Below are 23,678 nucleotides of genomic sequence, written 5' to 3' on the forward strand. Positions count from 1 at the left end.
TGTGTGTGTGTGTGTGTGTGTGTGTGTGTGTGTGTGTGTGTGTGTGTAGTCTTTTAGAGGTCTAGAAAGATTTAGGTAATGGCTTTTTATCTGATTTAATTGATAAGATTACATGGAGTTCCAAGGAAAAGCTGAGCCATCTGTTCCAGCTACTTTAGACTGTGCTTGTCAGTTAGCAAGTCTTTTCTGAGTGAGAAATAATGCAGAGATAGATGTAGGTATGAGTCCTTAGAATCTGTTCATCTGGTCACTTCATCCATAATTAGGTAAAAAGAGCAAGTCTGTAGTTATGCTTTGAGAATTTCACCCCTTCCCTTTTAGCTACATGTATGGATTCTGTACTGATGATAGAACTTCAAGATTTGAGAATTTTTTGGCATTTAAAAGTGGGCTTAACTTCTGATGTGTTAGGGGAGTAATTGGTGACATTCTAACATTCCCAGTTACATATACCTTATATTTTTTCCTATTCATTATACTTTTATCCTTTAACTTATTTTTATACAACTATACAGATCCAATTCATTCTTTTTCCCATACTTCTCAGATTTATTTTTCTTGCTCTTTTCCCCATTCATCTTGCTATTTAGTTCACCTCTTTGCTCACCTTTTATTTTTGCTACCTAGTAGCACCTATTGAACGTATTTAGAGCTAAAAAGAGAATAGTAAGTATCCCTTGAAATTGTTTCAGTGTTTCACCAGCTTCCTCTCTAGTCTCCAGGTGAATTTTCCGTTCCCTCTTCCAGCGGAGGGGGTGGGAGATGGGCTTCTGAGCTGCGGCCAGGCTCCTCCGTGTTTCCTATTCCACTGCTGCTTCCACAGTGCCAGCTGCCAGCTCCCTTTCCTCCTGACTTTTGCCAGCTCGTTTTGCCTGGTAGGAGGCTGGCTGGTGTTTAGTTGCTTAGGCTTATAAGATCCACAGAATCCATTTTTTGTTGTTTGTTTGTTTGTTTGTGTTTCCTTCTGAAGTCTGTTCCTGCTGCACATCTGGCGGGGGGGGGGTGCGAGGGGGTGGGCAGCACGTGTATGGAGCCTCAGCAGTAGAGATACAAGTGTCAGGGCACTGCCTCCAGTTTGCCCCCAGGACTTTGTCCCTTGACGTCTCCACTCCCACTTCCTCCCACTTTGCCATCAGGTAGTAAGTAGGCAGTGGGTTACTTTTGTGTCCCAAAGGTACCTTCATGTCAGAGTAGCTACATTAGCCATTTTTCAGGTTTTGTGCATTATAGGTACTATATCTTAAAATCCTAGGAATTTCAAAGCTGGATGGGAAAGACTACTTAAACATATCCTTTTTAGTCCTGGATTTTTTTTTTTCTGCAAGTTTTGATTGAATTTATATAACTACAACTTGAGTGATACTCATTCTAAATTTGCTTTCCCTATTTTGTTCCCCAAAGCAATAATAAACACAAGCATAGGTAGACCACTGAGAAAACTAGAAATTCACCCAATAGACTGTGATGGCAAATGAATATTTTGGGAAGGCTTTTGTTTTGAACAGCTTACTTTACTGGGTGCATTTTACAAAACTACATCTGTATAAATATATGCATAAGGTATAACGAGGCCCAATTGAATTTGGAAAATATGTTTATGTTTCTAAGGAGAATTCAGAGGTTTTCTTCCTATAACTGCTATAGTCCTACTTACCGTTTCTAGGGACATGGTCTTTTTTCAGGGCTACTTCACAGGAATTTAAGCACCTCTTTAGTAGTTCACTGTCTTATCATTTGAGGTTAGCTCACTGGCAGAATGTTGCTATGTGTGTTTAACTCTCACAATTCATCAACTGCCAAAGCTTTTGAATCAGGGGTAGTAGTTAATCGAGTAATTCCAAGTCAGTAATTTGAGTTAATGAAATAGCTTGTGATATGTTCTGAACTTGTAGATTGAAGAAATTGACAAAACTGTCTTAAAAGTTGTTCTTAACTTCCAAGGGCTAATAGCTGTTCTTTTTATTGAATAGATGTGAAAATTAACGGTAAAGACAACATAACTCTTATAATTTAAACTTGATTTCAGTTTCGTATAATAAAGTACAATTAAGTCAGAAAGAGCTGAGTTTTTGAAGAAAGCCCGTATGTTATAGTTCTATCTGTGATGGTGGAGGTTATATGATTTGAACTGTTCTTGAATGTAATATAAAAATGCTATGTCATGTTCTAATTTTGGTTTGTTTGATTTACAGTAAATGAACTGGAACTTATCTCTTTTACTTTAGGCTTTCAGATAAACTTCTGTGAAAAGGCACAAAGTAAGCTACAAATTTTATGATATTATGCTACTTAATTTTTTTATATCCATCTTGGTATTGGGAATGTGTCCACTATTGTTTCAACTAACCAACCATGGTAATTTTACTTTAAAAGAGCTTCCATTTTTCATTCATTTTCCAAATACAAAAAAAAAACAACAACTGTGTTATATTCTTGCTTTCACTTGCAATTGAAATAGGAGAAACATATATGTAGGTATTCAAATGTATGTAAGTATAGAAAGATGTATATAGATATAGACAGATGTACTAGATTTAGAAAGATGTATAGAGGTATAGAAAGACATCTATTCATATGTATATAGTTATATAGAAAGATGTACATAGATATTTGGACTTAGCCATAATTTAAATCACAGGTTGAGGAAAGTTCACTTTTAAGATTGGAGTGCAGAAAGTATACAGTATAACTGTATTCTGAGACCTCATGCTTTAAAATTGATTTATTTTAAAGGATACATTTAATGAATTTTAACTTTTTTCTTTAAAACAAAGCTTTTTTCTTCCTCCTCCCCACCCCCCAATATAGACTAGAGTTTTTGTTTGTTTGTTTTTTAATAAATTTATTGATTTTATTTATTTATTTTTGGCTGCATTGGGTCTTCGTTGCCACGTGCAGTCTTTCTCTAGTTGCGGCGAGCAGAGGCTACTCTTCGTTGCCGTGCGCGGGTTTCTCCTTGGAGTGGCTTTTCTTGTTGCGGAGCACGGGCGCTAGGTGCGCGGACTTCAGTAGCTGTGGCTTGCGGGCTTCAGTAGTTATGGTTCACGGGCTCTAGAGCGCAGGCTTAGTAGTTGTGGCACATGGGCTTCGTTGCTTCGCGGCATGTGGGATCTTCCCGGACCAGGGCTCAAACCCGTGTCCCCTGCATTGGCAGGTGGATTCTTAACCACTGCGCCACCAGGGAAGCCTTAGACTAGGGTTGTATATTAGGGTACCAGTCTTCATATACTACAGAATAGGTTTTCTATAAGAAAGCAAAATTTATAAAGCCAAAACAAATGCATTTTAAACTTAAATGTCATTTGTATAAAATGCAGTTTAAAAAATCCCAACTCAAGAAGGCTATTCTCCAGTTAACATAAATATATCCCAAAATATAATGTATTCATCTTCTGCTTGTTGACTCATAGAGTGGGGAAGAATAACGACCGCTTTTTTTTTTTTTTTTTTTTTTTGCTGTGCTGTGAGGCTCGTGGGATCTCAGTTCCCTGACCAGGGATTGAACCTGGACCACGGCAGTGAGAGCCTGGAATCCTAACCACTAGCCCACCAGGGAACTCCCACGACCGCCTTTTGATGTACATCATTGTCTTTTCCCCCCAGCTTTATGAGATGTAGTTGACATGACACTGTGTAAGTTTAAGGTGTACGCATGATGATTTGATGCCCTTACATATTGCGAAATGATTACCACAGTAGGGTTAGTTAACACCTCCATCACCTCACATAATTAGTATTTCTTTTTTGTAGTAAGAACCTTTAAGATCTACTCTCCTGGCAACTTTCAAGTATATAATGCTGTATTGTTAACTGTAGTCACCATGCTGTTACCTTTTAGATCCTCTGATGTGTATCATTCTTAAGTAAGTTAGTTCAAACGAAATAAAGTTTAACCTGGAGAAAACATTTCTGCTGTTTTAAAATTTTCTGATGGAATCAAAATGCTTAATTTCCATTGGTTGAACATTGTGACTTCCTTTGAAAAGCAGTGAACAAAAATTTACTTCTTGATTGGTTTATCCATGATATAAATATATAATGAGCAATAGAGTAAGGCAGCTAGATCCTAGGATAAAATTTTTTAATTGGTCCATTATTGTCATCTGTCTCTTACCTTAAACTAAAAATAGTATACGATTTCCTGCTCATAGTGAACCTACATATATGATATATATCTACATGTAATGTAGTTACAGCTTCTATTTTATGCTATATTTTAATTTTAACACAGTTTTTAGCTTTCTGTTTAAGTATTTCTGTTAATATTTAATATACTTTTAAATTTTTACATATTGACAGAAAATCTAATTTAAGAAAAATGCTGACATCTTAAAAATTTAAAACTGCATTTGCACTGTTGCTTTTTTTCTCTTAGTCCTATTGTGAACATAAAACAAGAGAAACATTGATCTTATTAAATTTAAGATTGTGTATACAGTGACTATAAATGGCTCTGTAGGTAGATGTAAAATGCCTTTAGACTTTCTAAGTGGTACTGTCCTCTCCCATTGTTACAGAAATGATAGGTTTGCAGTGCTGCTTGCTTTATTACACGTGACGGAACCTGACTGTATTCCCACTTGATGCCCACTTTTGGTTGCCTTCACTACCTCTTTACACTGTGACTGCTTTCTCATATCTCCCCTTTTATTTCTCCCTCTGTCTTTGGGAGGTCCTTCTCTTAATTTTCCAGCTTTTGGAATTCATACAGTTTTATACATTCATTCACAGAGCACATGTTGGACACATAGGTACCATCGAATGAGGGAGATTATTGGGGCAGAAGTGAATAGAATAGGTCTCTGCCCTTAGCGGGCTCTTAGTGCAGTGGACGAGGGTTGTTCCTGCGTTGATTGCAAGCATACGACTACTGATGCTGCGGATTGATTAGTAGCTGAACCCAGGATGAGGTGGTGCAGGAACGCATATGTACTGGGCACCTTTGCTTCCACTGTTCTGTCCTGAGAGAGAACTAACACGAGGGCTGCTGTGGGGTCTCACGATAGCTGCTTTCCTGATTGGAGACCACGGCTCAGAGATCCAACAATGGCCTGTCCTGCTTTGGAGTCAAGCAGAGCTGTCTGTGCTGGCTCGGACCTCAGTGGAAGTCTTGAGGAAGGGGAGGATTGGACCTGAATGATGGTGCGGAGGGCCAGCTCTGAGGTCACAGCATTTATTTTTGAACTCTTGGTTCCTATATTTTAGGGTAAGTTTTCAGTTGCTTACATATATTAACACTTTTTCTCAAGCTGGTCCTATGATTTGCATGTCTTAAAAGTTATAAGTGCAATTTGGTAATGTTTTCAGAAAATCAGTCTTCCAGTTTGCTCTGGAATATAGACATTAACTGTATGTTAAAAGTAGCCACTCATTTCTTTAAAAATAAAGGGCTTGAAATCACCAAAGCAATGTTTTCTTGACTATTAGGGCATACTCTAGTGCCAGTTTTATTTTAAGGGTGTTTCAGAATTTTCAGAAAAACTACAATTTAATTCATTAAAAATAATTACATAGCATACAGTAGTTGTAGGAGGGGATGGAGTACAAAGAACACAAAAGTACATATTGTTAAAAGTCCACTATGTTTGAGTCTGCTTCAAATGCTCAATTCTCCATCATAAACCAAAAGGACTTATTTTAAGATGATTCTGATGACTAATGGAAGCTCTGAAGGATTAATTTTCCCCCATTGTTTGACTTACACATAGTTTTTATTTTTTATATTGTTACATTACTGTTCCAATCAGTCTATTACAATTGCCTGTTACGAGTTAGTGGCGTTTTATTGGTGATGTGTGTGTAGGTTTTTAACACACACACAGACAAATAGTGTGAGACTGCATATTTAATTTTGGAACCAGATTTTTATAGAAATTCAATAAAAATCCACTTTGCACCTCATGATCTTTTTTATCAATTATAGTTTCTGCATTTATTTGCTTTTTGGTTTTCTAAATATATATAAGATAATATATATTTAATATAAAATTGTTATTTGAGCCAACAGTGTTATATTTCTTTAACACTGTTAGATTATTGAATTTTTCTAAGGTCTGTATGTAAGACTACATCAGGGGAAAATGTTTTTTTCCCATGTAGAGCTCCTACATTTAGAGGGTTGATTAGTTCATCATTTACCATTTGGAGATAATGATTTTGTACTTGTAAATATGTTTATGTGATTTATGACTCAGTTTGAATGATCATATCTCAGTGGCTTTAATGAGCTAACTTGAAAACATAGTTCTTTAGAATATGATTTGCTTTGCTTTATAAAACCAATTTTGCAGGGGGAGGGGAGCAGAGATTTGCCTAGAAACAGTTTTTGAGATATGGTTTTGTAAATGTCAAATTTACCTTAGCGTATCGGCATTTTGACTTTCTGCTTGTATGAGAATTGTGACCCATTAAAGATCCCAGGGCACGGGGATTTTCCTCAGAAAATGCCTAGTAGAATCCTGTGCCGATCAAAGTGAGAGTAGTTAGGAATTTGGCAAATACTCTTAATAATTTAGTTTTCATACAAGGGCACTTTTAGCCTTTTTTTCCCCCCTTACTGCAGTGCATTTTCCGCCCATGGCTGTAGAGTTTTTGAGTGCTAAAGACAAGTTTTGGTAAGTGTTGAGTTTCCGTAGCTTTGCCTTTTTTACTTTTGATAGCTCTAAAAAGATTTAATGGCTTTAAAAATTTGTTTTACTTGAGAATGTTTGCATAGCAACATGTATTTAGAAAATTACATGTTGCAGAGCTGACTGTTATCCTTGAAGTCATTATTAGAAATTAGATTACAGGTATTGATCGCTTTTGGTAACACTGCACACCAAAGTATTTGGGGGGAAAATGGAGGTATCCTAATGACAGATTTTCATTTCATTGTGAAACTATTATTTTTAAATAAGTACCCCAAATTGTTTTTAAATTGGTAATAATAAAAATGAAACAGTAAAGAGGAGGAAGGATGTTTTGTGAATCTTCCCAGAAGTCTGAGGAAGTCATTAATAAGTTTACTGATCTGATAAGTTCTGTAAAAGATGATGTTTCACTCAAGAGAGTATTTGACTTTACTGGAGGTGAGTATAGACAACCACGGGAAGGAAGGAGTGGAGGGAGGGTCAAGCTGTCCCGTGTTTAAAACTAAGAGCTTAGAACATTCAACTAATTAAACTTCTAATTTCCTATTTTATGTAACAAAAATCTATACCCAATGACTAAAATTTTATTGTTTGGAATTTATTAAGCTCACCTAAGTTTTTCAGCAATCCTAAGAAACAGAATGACCACATTTGCTACTATTGGAGGGTAACATGGTTTATTTAAATCTAAATACACGCTGAACTTTGTTACAAAATGAGACTATTGTAGGGTTTGCCGTAAGCCCCTAGGACTGAGCGTCTAGTACATTCATCACTGTCTGTGGACCATGATGAACTGCCAGGGGAAAGCCCAAGCTTTCCAACAGCTTTTATACTAACCGAAGCCCAAGAATCGTTGTATAGGCTGAGTCAAGGTTCATGCATCCCCTTTATACCATATACCATTCCAAGGGGAATGCTACCTAATTATCTTTGATCTTGGAAGTGGTGGGAACATTAATTCTTCCTGAAAATTGGTTTTGTTGCTAGAGGAAGGAAGGTTTCAAATATCTATTGCACCTTAAAAATCATTTGAAGAAGCTTACTGTGTGGTGTTTTTGAATGAGAAAAAATTAGTGATTCTCCCACATTGCAGAAAGTTTCCTTTTATTTGCCAGTTGAACTTTACGATGAGCAATGAAAGGATATTTGACAAAACTTTTGTGAGAAGTTTCCAGAAATTATTCCCAACCAGCTCTCCAGTTAATCAAAGTGGTTTTCAATTTAGCTTATAAATTTAGGGTGATGGTTTTCAAACAAGGAATAGTAAATACTTGAATTCTTACTGCATGATTTTATGAGTGCTTTCAAAATCCAGACACAAGTGTCTAGATGAAAAGATGTTCTAGAAGAAACTTGGCACCTGCCATGTTGGTGTTGATTTTCTCATTAGGTAGAAATCAGTGAACATTAATCAGAAGTGAAAATCAAGTGTATACATATTTACTCCCCTTCAGAGAACCTCTGAAAAGGTTAAATAAACAGAGGCACAAATATAACACTTAACAAACATATCTATACCGCTAATGGTAAGAGGCACTGGGGTCTTTAAAGATGGATTAAATCTAGAGCCTACTCTGAAGAAGTTTATGTTCGCTGAGAAATTGAACATGTAGTGACAGACTATGTGGTAGAAATAATAACAACAGATAACTCTCATTTACCGTGTGCTAAACTCTGTTCTAAGCTTTTTATTTATCTAATCTTATCTGTCACTTTATTTAAATTATCTAAGTAAGTTGTTAACTCTTTATTTCTTCCAACAATCTTATGAAGTAGGTATAATAGTTATTATAGATGAGGAATGGAAGCACAGAAAGGTTAAGGGAATTTTCTAAAGTCATACAGCTAAGGAGTAGCAGACTGTGTGACCTCGGTTTGGTCACAGGTTACATGCTATGAACCATAGTGTTTTATTGATTCTTGAAAGAAAGCGGTGAGCACTCATAGGAATGATTTTCTAAACCAAATGGCTTTTGAGGAGTCTTCACTTGAAAATTGTCATGAGATCTGGACATACATTTATATATCATTTTTGATTTTCTGGCCCTGGAGAGTTTCAAAACGTTATCTAACAAGCCTGACTGAACATTAAGTGGAAAGATTCCTTCTTGTGGCTCCAAAGCTAGGAACAGAGGGATCTGCCACTAGGGAGAAAGTATTTTCAAAAAATCAGAATTATTCTGGCCTAGACAGATGCAGAGAATGGATTGCTTTGGGATTCTCAAACGACTTGTGTGTCTGGGGAACAGCTGACCGAGATGAGTAGGTCAGGAGACTGGGGAGTCAGTGAACAAGGTGGCCATGTGCTGTGTGAGGACAGATTTGTGTACAGGCTCTTAAAAACGAATTGATGTCTTCAGATTTATGTCCCTCCTACTTTCTTATAGTTAGGGGTGGAAGAAAGCACATTATTTAATTTTTTAAAAAACGTTTAATTATAGAAGTTTTCAAACTTAGAATAATATAGTGAACCCCATGTACCCATTACATGGCTTCAGCAATTGCCAGCATGTGGCCGATTTTATTTCATTTGTTCCTCCTCCCTCCACCTGTCTCTACTAAAAAAATTTAAAGCTGATTCTGATTATCATGATTTCATCCACAAATATGTGTGTCACACATCTTTTAAGTGATAAGGACTCTTAAATACAGAACTTTAATGCCATTATCACACTGTTGAATAAACAAAACAATATTATCAGCCACTCAATGTTCAGATTTCCTCAGATGCCCTACAAATGCCTTATTTACAGTTGATTTGCTCCAACTTGAGGTCTCAACAAGGTCCACACACATACTGCATTTGGTTCATATGTCTCAAGTTTCTTTACAGTAGTTCCCTCTTCTCTCCTTTTTTCTTGCCATTTATTCATTGAAAAAAAATGGGTCATTTTTTTGGTAGCATTTTGCACATTTTGGATTTGGCTGATTACATCCTTTTAGTAATTAGTGTTTCACATTGCCCTGTATTTCCTGTTAATTTGTAGTTAGAAATAAGGGCTTTGATCACATAGATATTCAAATTTTTGGCAAAAACACTTGGTAGGTGGTGCTGTGTATTTTTTGTTGTGTCACATCAGGAGGCATACGATTTCTGGTTGCAGCTCTTGTTAAGATTGATCAGTGGGCTTTGGTGCCGTCAGTGTGTTTCATATGGAGTAAAGTTCCCCATCAGCCTTTCACCTGATGGTTCTGGCTACCATCAGTGGTTTTTGTCTAGATTAATTCTTTCATTCGGGACTGGTTAACTTGTGTTTCTAAACGATTGTGGACTCTGCAAATAGTTGCTGTTGTCAACCAAGAGACAAAGTTTGTGTTTGGGGCATACTATCAAATGCAAATTATTGCATTGATCATCTATGACTTAACTGCACCAGTGCTGAAGGATATGAAGTACGTGACTGAACAGGGTTAGTGAAATGCAAGAGTTGCTTAAGAAATTGTCACTACTAAAAGGTGAATAATGACACCTGTTGGACAAGTACGTACCAGTCACTGAGAAGGTAATTGCCAACTGGAACACAAGTAGTTCACGTGTTTTTTATATCTTGGATGAGAACTCCTGTTTACTTCTAGTCTCACCAAACTGCCTTTCGATGACTATCTCTGGTTCCCAAGTACTGGCAAGATAATGCTTGAAGGACCTGAGCATTCTAATCACTGAATATAAATTAATGAGCAAAGCTGGAATCTGGTTTGGGACTGATCTTAATTTGGCAGAACTGGTCTCACATACCCACTGGTTCTTCGACTTCACCAGAGATCAAGAGATCTTTAAAAGTCCCAAACCAGATTCCAGCTTTCTTAAGCAACTCTCCCATTTCACTATCCCTGTTCAGTCACCCGTCTTGTAACTACACTATTAAAGTCTCCACGTGGTGATGTTCTAACACGGATTTGACCTTGCACAATTTGTAAATAATAAATCAGAGACATTTCAGTCAGGATACTCTCATGTACTGTATATTTAGAAAGTAGATAGGGTGCAGTATATCCTCTTTGAGTGCCGTTTAACTCTCTTTATTAATCTTATTCTAACCTTTTAAAAACCTTAATTTATAGAATACATTTATGGGCAACAAATAGTACTTAATTGTGTCCACTGAGAAGTGAAAGTGTTAGTCACATCTTAATGTTTTTTTTTAAATCGGGAAGGATTATTCTGTGGGGTACAAAGAAGCTATTTGGATGTTGGTGAGAGGAGTATAATAGTGCTGTAGCTATTGCTTATACATACACAGTATTAGCTTTGTATGGAAGATGCTGATTCGTTTTTCACCTCTGTTATTTGCTTTGGTAGTAACACAGTTGGTTTGAATTTAAATTTGGATTGTGAATTATTACTTAAAATTTCTTTAAAAAGATGTATAGGATAATACAGCACTGAAATGGAAAACGTTGGCTGAGTGTATAAAAGATGATCGCAAGCCATGCAACGTGAGGCAGTTAAAAATGCCAGCTATCTTGTTTTAAAGCCAGGATGGCCGACTAATCCGTGTGTCATGAAGTTCTATAGTCAGGAGCATCTCTCTCGTTAAAGCTTGCTGGCTAACTTTTTCAGAGAACCTATTTAACTTCTAGTTACGCATCTTTTGATTAATGAGAACAAAAGAAGCAACTAATTAGATCTATTGCGAAGTATGGATAAAACCCCCAGTCAAGATGTCTGAGTGAAACTGTTTGTCCTAAAGGTGTTAAATCAAAACTTGGGCTTGGATTATTCATTTATTCAAGGAATATTTGAGTTCCTGTGACACGCAGGTGCTTTTTTTATGGAAAGTCACCAGAGTGCTAAATCTAATTTCCAGTGGTCAAAAGTTACCCAGATGAATATGAGAATGCTTACGTTCACATGTTGACTGTGTTGCCGAAGAAGCAAGGGGTTGTTATATAACAAATGTGGTACGCTCTTGGTGACTAGTTGAAAATTGTATAGTGTGGGGCTTTCTGCCCCTCCTCTGCAGTTATTAAATTATTGCTGAACTCCTCATGGTGTTTTAGAATTGGGGAAGTCATCTTTGAAATAAAGCTTCCCTTCTGCTTTCGGTAGTGCAAGCTGCAGGCTTGCTTATAGGTTTGGATAGCATAAAAAATCAAGTACAAGTATTAATGGAAATAAGGAAAGATTTATTTCTTGAAACTGACTTCTTTTGCTTTTAGGAAATCTTAATAGTCCTCACTTCTCAGTGTTTCACATTTTGCCACTCTGAGGTGTTTTCTGACCGCAAGCAATTTTCCAGTGTCAATTGGGTGCCCAGCAATTCAATTCAATTCTGACACTGTCTACCTGGAGTTAGCATCAGATCTCACAAGTTAAAGGGCTCAGCCCCATAAAGCTGCCCTGACTTCAGATCCAGCTGCAAATGGGGCGCCGAGGCTACTCACCCTTCTGCTCGGCGGACTGCAGGTTACAAGGCTCCCTTGCCCACCGCCCCCAGGTGCACTTATTTGCTGGAATAGCTCACAGAACTCAGGAAAACACTTTACTTATGTTTACCAATTTATTAGAAACATGTAACTCAGGAACAGCCAAATAGAAGAGATGCATAGGGCAAGGTGTGGAGAGAGAGGAGGTACAGAGCTTCCACACCTTCTCTGGGCTTGTCATCCTTCTGGCACTTTGATGTGTTTACCAACCAGGAAGCTCCCCTAGCTCATCTTTAGGAGTTTTTATGAAACTTTCATTACATAGGTATGATTGATTAAATCGTTGGCCTTTGGGGATTGAACTCGATCTCCAGACCCTCTGCCTTACATGGAGGTTAGTGGGTGGGGCTGGAAGTTATAACCCTCTGATCACTTGACTGGTTTTTCTGGAGACCAGCCCTCCCATCCTGAAGTTTTGGAGGTTCTCCCCACCCCCACCTAATAAGCAAAAACTCTGATATAGTGGAAAGAAGCTTGTTATGCATAATAAAAGATGCTCATCACTTAGGAAATTCCAAGGGTTGTAGGAGCTCTGTGCCAGGAACCTCCAACAAATACCAAATATATTTTTTATTATATCACAGACAATGTCTGTAGCAAAACTACCTGCATATAATAGACACATAGCTTTGAATCAGTAAGCTTTCCAGACAGACTAATCTGTAGTTACCCGGAAAGAAGAGTGGGTACCCACTATCACTTTGGCCAGTGGATGGTTGATTTTCTGTTGTGAAAAGGATCAAGACGTCCTGTCTGCTAGGACTAAAGTGGTACCTCTAGTATGATGCTAAATTGTCTGTAAAAAAATACAGCTTTCTGTATCCTAATCTACTTGCTAACTTACAGGATTTAGCCTAGAAGAGTTCATTATTTATGACTGTGTGGGAATCCTTATGGTATTTTGGGCAGATGAGGAAAGAAATTAGATAAGGGAAGAAATTAACATTTGATAAAAATCTGGCTTTGTTGTGTGGTTAATAATATTAGTTTAAGTAAACTCTTTAAGAAGAAGTCAGATCTGGTTGTTTTAGTAGCTCCCCAACTTGGGCACTGCTGTTGGCTGAAATATTCATCTCCTTGCCCCGTGGCCTGGAGCCACTCGCTAGAGCTCTAGGTCAGTGGTGCTTAGCCAAGAACAGCCTTGTTTCTCCTTCATTGTGTTGTGCACCTGTGCTTTTCTTAACACCGTGGTACATATAAAAAAGGTTTGAAGCACTGATTGAAAAAATACTGATGGTATTATTAGAAACTATGGTTAACAAGCTTATTTCATTTCTGGGTGGTGGGGAGTTAAAATGATGATGGCAGGATGCTGCGGGTTTGCTGAGCAGGAAGAGTGTACGTGATATAAGCGCAGTGGGCACTCTGGCTTCTCACTAGAGCTGAAGCAAGCCACCGTGAGAACATCGCGTGTGGCCTGTGCCTCTGCCTCCACAGAGCCGCAGCATGGGCTCGAGGTATGGATGAAAACTGGAACAAGCTCTGCGACTTTTCTTGACACGGTTTTCCTAAGTTTGCATATTATGTGCCTTGTCCCACTAGAAAGAGGGCTATCGACAAGGAAGACTCCTTATGTGGATGGTTTTCCAGAAATCCTAACATCTTGCTTTGGGCATGTGGTGAGACAGTAACTTAAAACTTTGGGGAGCTGATGAGTTTCATGAGAATGTTGGAGGGTCCGATTGGGAGGCCTGCACGTCACAGGAGGAGGGATCACAGACCGTCCGCATAGAAAGTTTGGTTGGAGTTGGTCAGCACAGTGTTTGCGTGTCACTTGTCTCCACGGGGCCCCTGTTGACATGTTCATGGATTTCAAGCTTAAGAACAAAAATGCCATGTGGATTTGGCTGAGTTTGGGGCATTACATGGATGTAAAGTGTTCTGAGCTCCTGGACAAGGTGCTGGGTACCTTCACTGACTACTGTGCTGCAAACAGTCCCCTCGCTGACTAGGATAGGATTGTCAGTGCTGCGTGTGGCCGTTGAGCTTCTCTGTGAAGGGAAGTAGTGCAGGTGTATAGTGGGTTAGGCCTTTCGCACAAGGACTGTGAAGGATGATGATAAAAGAGAATGCTAAACAACAGGCTGGGGGCACATGAAGGACTCAGAATTATTAGCACTTCTTCCTCTTCTCCCCTAAACTGGGGGTGGAGGTGTGCTGACAGACAGTATGGCTGCCACCTTTTGAGTATCCATTTGGAACCTTCTCAAGGTGGGTGTGTAACTGGAATTCCCACTCTTAGATTCCCATGGAGGCTGTGCTTGCACAGTCAGGAGCATGGCATTGTGTGTATGTGTGTGGGGGGGATTGTGTTTTCCTGTTTTGTTGGAGATTAAAATATTGTTAACTTAGCTGATTCATATACCTTCAGAAATCTCAAATGATATAACTTATGAAATATTACAAGATGATAGTGGTATGGAAATGTCCAAGTTGTATTAGCAGGTATATCAGAGTGCCTATGTGTACTTGTATTTTTTTTTTTTTTTTTTTTTTGCGGTATGCGGGCCTCTCACTGCTGTGACCTCTCCCATCGCAGAGCACAGGCTCCGGACGCGCAGGCCCAGCGGCCATGGCTCACGGGCCCAGCCGATCCGCGGCATGTGGGATCCTCCCAGGCCGGGGCACGAACCCGCGTCCCCTGCATTGGCAGGCGGACTCCCAACCACTACGCCACCAGGGAAGCCCTGCGTACTTGTATTTTTAAGGCCATTTTTTTACTTGTTCTCTAGGGCTCAGTAAGATTAGGTTTAGAGAACAGATTAGAAAGCTCTGATGTGAAGAGCAAGGAGACTATAATTAAGACAGAGACAAAAAACGCTTAGTGCTGAAAAACAGAAAAGTAGAAAAAGAAAAAAGTCACTGATAATTCTAGCACTTTGAATTAATCACCAATGATATTCTAGAGAATGTGGCCTGCGTGTGTATTATAGATTATCATATGCACATGTGCTTTACTAAAATGACAGTTTATCAGACACATTATTTATTGCCTGATTAAAAAAGAACTCTCACTGTTAAAGTTAATTCTGATGTCAATAGTCTTTATGGTGTGTTTTCTTGGTAGCAGTGTAGTATTCCAATTATGGGTATGCCATAATTTTTGTAACTAATCTAACACAGATGTCTCTGCTTTGAATAACTTTCTTTGCATTGCCTTTAGCTTCCTAAAGGACAAATTCTTAGGAATGGGTTGGCCGTAAGGACATTTTGAGATGTTTGCTAGGTGTGGCCCTTTTTATGGAGAAAGTGAACCAGTTTATCTCACAGCAGTGCTTTGTTCATTCATTTGTCTGTGTCCTTTTGTTTACTGAAGAAGTGTTAAGGATTTATGTGTCTGGTGTAATTCTAGACATTGAGGCACATGAGAAATGGTTTCTGCACCCCTGAAACTTAGGGTATAGTGGGCAAGGTGGGCATGACCTAACCACAGATAGGTGTAAAAGTACAGCTCTGACAAGTTCTGAAGGGACTGCTGCTTCTCATACCCTTTGTTAACATTGATATTAGGACTCTTTATTTATGTGTGGGATTAAAGGCAAAAAATGAATTTTAATTTTTTGGAGAGCTAGAAGAATTTGATAATTTTTTCATGTTAATGGTTTATTTCTGTTCTGTTCGTATTGCTTCTTTTGTTAATTACCTGTTCACGTTCTTTGTGTATTTTCTAATTGGGATATTTGCTGTCATATTGATCAGTAAGGCCCTTATATTCTCTCCCAGCTTGTCATTTCAGAAGGTAATGATTTCAGCTGGGGCTTTGTAGTTCAGACAGAAGGATTTCCTCTTTGCCCCTCGGTGAACCTGGGGACCTCACAGGAGAGCTTGGGACCATGGCGATCCAAAGCCAAGATCCTGCTCAACAGAATGTTTGATTCTGTCTGCGTGACTGTGTGGACAGGCATCTCAAGCCCTGTTTATCTCAGTAAAGCCTTGACATCTGTGCTGTCTTGGTAATCCCAGGAGGGTCTTCCTGAATTAGATTGCTCCCTGGGTGTTTTTGAAGAGTTTGGACTAATCAGGAATTGGCTAGTTTAGTCTGAGGAATTATATTTGTTTGCTGGTAATAGACATCTGGCTCATATTAGTCCTTCCCACAGTAGTTCTGCCAAGTAAGGGGTGGTTTTTATCTTGGTTTTACAGATGTGTGAATTACTAGACCACAGAAATATCCCTCTTTTTATCTTTATCAGCATTTCATTGGTGGTCATTTCGCATCTAGCAAAAGTACTTTTTCCCCCCTATTCCTACCCTTTAACTTCCTCCCACCATGGTCCTTTTTAATTTTGGCAGGATGCCAAAGAAAATAGTCTTTGTAATTATGTCACTACCTTGTCTATCCTTTTGTCCCCACTGCCTGGCAAACCACCTTGTGTATAAGTGTGATATTTCTGCACCTATGGCTATGGAACTTATTACACTGGACTTCCCCCAAATCTGTCTTACACACAAAAGTGTCAAAATGTGCTAAAGGGGCTGTTGGTTTCTTAAACAAACTCAGCACTGTCCAGTTTCCAAAATGCTTAGCTGCATGGATGAATGACAGTGTTCTATTTTACTGATGAGAGTTCAGTGTTCTAAGTGAGATTTTGTGAATTTTTGGAAATTGCTCACCCTGATGTACCAAAGGCTGGCAGAGGAGGAGTAATATAATATTAGCTGGTAGTAGCTCATTTACTACTTGGAAGGCCTGAGATTGCAAGTCTAAAATGTACAGAGTTGCCCATTTCTTCTAACTGCAAGTCAACATCCTTCCTCTCTTATTCTCTCGAGCTTATGAAATAAGTTAGGGCACTTGTCACGGTAGTAATTTAGGCAGAAAAGGGAATAAAAGTAAGTTCTTGTCTACCACTTTATTTCCTCATTTCTGAAATTGTTTGAGGTTGCATAGTTGGAATTGTCTTCCTCTTTTCCGGTGATTACAGATAATTTAAAAAATTATTCTGGATACTCTTTCTGTTTTGAAAATTAGGTACTCGGAGTTAGAGCCAAGGGAGAAAGGAGAATTTAAGGCAATTCTTTTTCCCCCACCCCTGGTGGGATGCTTGGAATACTTGGTATCATATGAGTGATTTGTCCATTGTAGTTCAAGTTCCCACTTTCTCCTGTGCTTGGGTCTGGGGAGTCCCCTGTGGTGGTGATAGGAGTTCCTTCAGAGGGACTGATTCTGATCACTTTTTCATTGTTTCTCCCCAGCTCCTTTAGCATGTGAGTAGTGGCTTAAAAGAGCAGCTGTTTAATTTTTCATGATTCTGTTTGTTACTCACATGTCTGCATTCAGCTAGTCGGTCTGTTGGGACGGTCTCAGCTCAGCTGGGGTGGCTGGGACTTCTGGGCCTCTCCATGTGCTCTTTCATCATCAAGGAAGCCTGACTGAACTGCTTTCCATTTCGACTCAGTAGCTTTCCAAGAGGGTGAGAGTGCAAACTGCAGGGGCTCATAAGGCTTAGCTTTGGACGTCATATAGCATCCCTTCTGCTCTATTATTCTGGTCAAAGCAAGTCCCAAGGCCTGCCCAGATTCAAGAGGGAGGGAAATGGATGCCACCTGTTGATGGGAAGAGCAGCAAAGTCACATTGCAAAGAAGCGTGGACACAGGGAGCTGTGATTCATTGGTGGCTTTTTTTTTTTTTTTGCTGTACGCGGGCCTCTCACTGTCGCGGCCTCTCCCGTTGCGGAGCACAGGCTCCGGACGCGCAGGCTCAGCGGCCATGGCTCATGGGCCCAGCCGTTCCGCGGCATGTGGGATCTTCCCGGACCGGGGCACGAACCCATGTCCCCTGCATCGGCAGGCGGACTCTCAACCACTGCGCCACCAGGGAAGCCCCATTGGTGGCTATTTTTGTAACAATCTACCGCATAACCCACAGTGATCTGAAAGCTGAAAGGTGTCTTACTTTCGGCTTCAGTATTCTGTGAGTCTGAGTTGTTCTGTGGTCAGAATTAGAGCAAAAGATATTCCTAGGCTGTAGTAAGTATGGATATACTTGGACAAATCCTTCTTCTTCAGAATCATAGTTCTGAATATTCTTGAAGATCCCATGCTTAGGAACGTTCCTCTCATGAGAACTGTGAGGAAGAAATTGCATATGCATGATATGGAAAAGTCTGTGTAAGTATTACTGGTGTTCCGTTAAGGCAGAGCTCTGAAACCAGAATTTCAAGGGTGATGCAGAAAGACTGGCTCTTCAGTCCTCGGAGTGGCTGAGTGGGGCCTGAGGCTGCTGAAACACCTCGGCCAGCTATCGGGCCAGCTATGATTTTGATTTTCTCGCTGTGTTGAACAAATGTCCTCATTTTCTGTGTAAGCTATGGCATGAAAAAAGTGAGGCAGTATTGCCCTAAAGGATACAGCAGCGCTTTGGAAATGTGGTGGGATGAGGACAAATACTGTTTTCCTTATCAGTCAGTGTTCTTGGGTGCAAACAACAGAAACTTATTCTAGCTAATTTAACCCACACTTTAGTTGTCTGGGTCTGTCCATGTCAAATTTATTCCCAGATCAATGAACATTTGAAAGTATTTTCTACATCAGGCACTTGGGTTTTAAGTATACAAAGACAGTCTTCTGGATGGGAAACTTCTTCCATATGAATAATTTAAGATATTTGACATATTTTGTTTCTATCATACTGTAGTTAAAGGGGAGGATCTGTTTATCTCTGTTGACTGGTTAGGAATTGATTATTTGGTGACAGTCTTACCGAAGGGGTAATTATAATCACAAATTTATAGTCTTTCTTGATAATTACTTTAAATTACTTGTACAAATATTTTAATCCCTATTAGCTTAGAAAAATCTCCACTGGCCATTTATAGTATCACTTATTTCCTTGTACCCTTTTCTCCCTGTGGAAGTTGTTGCAGGCTTTTGAAAAAAATCCACATTGATCTAATATCCTATTTGTTTGTAGTTTTGTTATTAAAAATATCTGAATACAGGGTGACAGGTTGCCTTTAGGGTTTAGTTTTTTGGGCCTCTTGAGAAAGAGAAGTAAAGATGAGAAAGACCAGACCTAATAGAGGTTCTCACTTAGAGAAAGTGAATGGGAGAGGAAGAGATGCTTAAACAAACAAAAAGGCTCATGCCTACAGAGATTCAGAAATAGCCTTTAAGGTATTGTAAAAGCTGCCTCTTTCTGCCTTTCCCGGAATCTCACCTTTGATGGACTTTCTGGAGCGTTCCTTCTCCTCCTCTAGGCTGACCACTCATGAGTTCCTCTTAAACTGATCATCATTTGGGCAGTTGGGGTGTGCTGCTGAGAACAGGCCGTGTAACTCGACCTCAGGCTCTGAGTCATCGCTGCTTACAGAGGCTTTGAACTTTTATAGAATTCTTTGTCATATTTTGTTGGTGAGAGATCAGAATACATACTTGGACTGTTTTCAAGATAGCTGCAGATGTTTCTGAAGTATAGAGTGTGTTTAAATCTAATTTATGTAAGTTAGATTAGTTAGATGTCACATTCTGTTACTTGTGTGCTTGTTCATTTATGCAGTAAATGTCATTTAAAGACCTCAATTTATTTTTGTTTAAATGTGAATGCAGTGCGAAAAGGAATCTCTGTGTGTGTGTGTATTAGGTAGAAATATTTATTTTCAAAAGAACAGTTTGAGTACGTTTTAACTGTAGTGGGAAGGTTGCCTGGGAAGGTTAGCTACTGTCCTGTCAAATTGGACTTTTGAAGAGAGGGCCAGTTTTGGTGTTTTTCTTCGGATAGTTTTCACAGTGATTCTATATTCTGTTATTATCCTTAGTATTTGATCTTAGTCTTCTATCACTTTTCATCATATAGAGAACATGGGTGATGTACCAGGTAGTTTCAGACACACACACACGTGGCAGGTGGTGTTCATAAGCATTGAGCTCATTCAGATTTATGATTGCAAAGGTCCTTCACTCAATTGTATCTCCAGACACTTTGCTGTATAAAGTAACATTCATAGCTTCTGGTACTTTGGGGGCCACCTTTTCAGTCCACTACAGTCTGCCTTCTGGCCCCCATGTAGTCACATCTGCCCCACATGCAAAGTACATTCACTCTCCTCCATCATCCCCAGAAGTCTTAACTCATTACATCGTCAGCTCAAATCCAGACCTCATCTAGACATCATCAGTTCACCAGTCCTAAATCTCATCATCAAAAGCATCTAAATCAGGTATGGGGTGAGACTCTTGAGTATGATCCACTGTGACACAAAATTCTTCTCCATCTATGAACCTAGTAACTAGAAGATGAGTTATCTGCTTCCAAAATACAGTGGTGGGTCAGGCATTGGGTAACAGTGATGGAGATTCCCATTCAAAAAGGGAGAAAACTGAAGGTTCAGAGGAGTGAGCAAGCAGTCCCAAGCAATTTCAGAATCTAGCAGGGCCTGCGAATAGTCCTCTGCCTTTAAGTATTTCTTAAAGGCAAATTTCCAAGAAGTGAAAGAACATATTCATTTGAAGCTTCTTGTATATTGCTGAACCTCTCACCAGAGGTTACTTTTCTACCAGCAGTGTATTTTGCTAGTGATTCTTTTACCTGGTCACTCTGATCACCATGTTATCATTTAAAAAAAAATAAATGTATGTGTACAAAATAAAACCTCTAAACTTTCCCAATTTCACATGAACCAAAATTTTAACTGTTTTTGGTGTTACGAGTACCTTTCATAATTTTTTCTCAATTTTGCTTAATTTTTCATACCCTTGCCAATTTTTCTATTTTTTCTTCATTTGTGTGATGTTTTTATATATTTAGAATTTCTGATTTTGTATTACAAGGATTTTCCCAAGTTTTCGTTTAATTTTTTAAAGGTTTTTTGGTAAATACAGAGTTTGCTTTTTTAATACAGTCAAATCTGCCATTTTTTGTGGAGTACCTTTTGCATGTATAGTTTGAATGTCCTTTCTCTACTTGCAGTCAAGTAAAAATTATTTAAAAAAAATTTGGAACCCAAAAGGGCAACTTATGAGGAAAATTCATGTTGTACTATAGTTATGTCTGACAGTGAGCTTCTTAGGAACTGCCGTTATCCTGTAGAAAGGCCCATCCCTGAGAGCTGATCCAGCTCTTGTCCTGCAGTCCTGTCTGACTAGCATGGCACGCTCAGCCTTCACGTCTCGTGAAAGCACTGGGCTGAACAGGTTGAGCCCTCTAATCCATTTTCTGAATCCACTGAGGTGGGAAGGTGCTTGGATGGCAGAGATGTTGTTGGAATAGGTATTGATTGATATATGTATAATGAAGTGCAAAGAGTGAGTGCTAGGAAAAGTATCCTTAATATGTACATGAAACCAAGGTGTACTAAAAATGTGGGAAAACCCAACTCTGTTACAAAATTTCCATATAGTAGGCCCCTGCATTAATGATTTTGTAAGATTTATTGACATAGAAAAAAATATGGTCAGTGACTAGAGCATATTACAAAACAGTATTGTGGTCCAATTTTAATTGTAGAGGAAAAGATAATGTCTCTATGTATAGAAAATAGTGTGCATTAGATAATGATTATTTTGGGGTAACTGGACTTTCAAGTGTATATACAAGTTTTTAAAACCCTATATATTTATAGGTGTATATATAATATTTTATACATTTTTGTTTCTTTATCTTTTCTGAATTTTCTGGCTTTTCTGTAGAGGACTTTTTTTTTTTTTTTGGTATAATATAAGGTATTGATACTTTCTCCCTTCCCGTACCAAAGAAATTGCCTCCCCAAAAATGATTATTTGGTATACCTGTGTTATTAACTTGAAGTTGACTGGACCATAATGCTTTTAGGCCATCATGATTGCAGAATGCTTCATATTCTTCACTCAGTTGTTTATATTACATTCGAGGGAAAATGATTTTTATTAAACTAAGGAAGTAAAATGTAACACTGGAAAGATGCTAATATTTTAGTATTTTTCAATGTATCTGCTGAGGGGAATGATTTTTATTGTGGTGTTTTTACTTACAAAAGCCTTAGCATCTCTGAACGATGTAAACTGGAAGCACTGAGCATTGTTTTCTGTTGTTTTGGAGATAATGAGTGATTTGTGGTTAGTAACAACTTTAGATCATTTTTATTTACTTTTTCTTAATTCTGAGCAATTCTTTGCCACCTTTCAAAATATTAATTATATGTTAAAGCAAAATTTTCTGCCTTTTGGAGTGAATTTCTTTTGCCCTCAGAATCCTACCTGTTTTATAGTACTTGAAACTTTTACTTTTTATTTGTTATTTCTTAGGTAAACGCAAAGCACTGAAGTTGAATTTTGCAAATCCACCTTTCAAATCTACAGCAAGGTTTACTCTGAATCCCAATCCTGCAGGAGTTCAAAACCCACACATGTGAGTATTCCTGGTAATCAAATAAAAGGCTCAGCTCAAGCGAGGGTTTTAAAGTTATTGTGTTTTATGAATTTTTTCAAGTCGAGGGGTTGGTATTTCTGTTATCCTCTGGGCCATTTGAAATATTACTGTTTGAACTCAAATAGAAAGCTGTTGATTCTGTAGTCTGAAGTAGGCAAACACAATTTTCCTTTTTAAAGTTGACTTGAAGGGAAAGGAAGAGCTGAAGATCCAGTTACATTTATATCGTTTTAGTTTCTCTCTTATTGAACTCTGAGAATATTATTTTTACCTCTCCTTCTGAATTTCCAGTTAAGTTGTAAGTAGTATTTAAGAAAACTTAACTCTCTCCTGTAGATCTGCACAAATCATCCCCACTTACTAGTTGACAAAATAGATTTCCATTCTTAATATACTGAGTGTCTATAAGATTTCCATGTCATAGTAGATTGAAAGAATATGTACGTGTCAGTGATTTTTTTAAAAATTGACTCCCTTAATATTTTTAAATTAAAAAATAGAAATGATATTGTAGCATTTTACTGAAGAGTATTAGAAATATATTAGTTAATTTAAAACAATCTCGCCATAATAATATTTTACAGAAGCCTTTGAATCAAAGTGAAGTGAAGTATTAAATAATAATGTTTTCTTCTTCTCAAACCTGGCAAGAACATGAAGGGTCAAAGCCAGTGGATTTACATTTCTACTAATGTCCAGAAAAATAATTTTCACCTAGTTCTAATATTGAGAACTATAAAGCAAGTGGTGGAAGGTATGGTTTAAAAAGCTGTCAGAATCCATTATTTTATAGTTTTGTAATAATTCCTCAACAATCTGTATTCAAACTTTATTAGACTACAGATACATTTATTCTTCCCAAAGAGGCACATTTATTGCTGTTTGACATTTGGTATACATTGTATTTGCAAACAGTAACACATTGGTAGAAGGTAGACTGTCTAGCAGTAGGAATGTTGAAAATATTTTATTTTTAAAACATCAGTGTCTAGAAGAAAGCAGCAGATACGTGTGTCTGTACGCTCTTATGCTTACACCTATCACCTAAAGGGGAATGAAAGAGATTTTCAATGAAAACTGAGTGGCAGTTTATTTGCCTGGGAGTGGTGTCTGTCAGCTTTATTAGACTGCTGTCCACAATGAGACTTCTTGTCAGAGCTCAACCTTGTTACCTTCTCTGAATCATATTGAGGAAGGAAACTCTTAGTACTGCTTAATTAGTCAGAGCTCCAGCAGCAAGGAAACACTGTTAAAAGAACCTCCTTCCTCA

General features: G+C 38.3%; 1 protein-coding gene across 6 annotated transcripts in view; it reads left to right on the plus strand.

The window, feature by feature from the left end:
• Window positions 1-23,678, plus strand: part of MAP2K4 (mitogen-activated protein kinase kinase 4) — a 105,014-nt gene that overhangs the window by 8,541 nt on the left and 72,795 nt on the right. For 3 of the 6 annotated variants that reach the window (XR_003438054.1, XR_003438055.1, XM_027131079.1), the window contains exons 2-3: window positions 2,226-2,258; window positions 22,285-22,387. The exons of 1 other annotated variant lie outside the window; for it this stretch is intronic. Coding sequence is in view for 3 of the 5 variants with exons in the window: in XM_027131079.1 (XP_026986880.1) it covers window positions 2,226-2,258; window positions 22,285-22,387 (136 nt within the window). In the remaining 2 variants the exon portion in view is untranslated. Of the gene's footprint in view, window positions 1-2,225; window positions 2,259-3,470; window positions 3,634-22,284; window positions 22,388-23,678 lie in introns of those variants that run through there. 2 more of the 6 variants (XM_027131082.1, XM_027131081.1) reach the window with 2 other exon arrangements.

Source organism: Aethalodelphis obliquidens, unplaced genomic scaffold, assembly GCF_003676395.1.
Source record: "Aethalodelphis obliquidens isolate GAN/ISIS:26980383/991018 unplaced genomic scaffold, ASM367639v1 scaffold38, whole genome shotgun sequence".
NCBI lineage: Eukaryota > Metazoa > Chordata > Mammalia > Artiodactyla > Delphinidae > Aethalodelphis > Aethalodelphis obliquidens.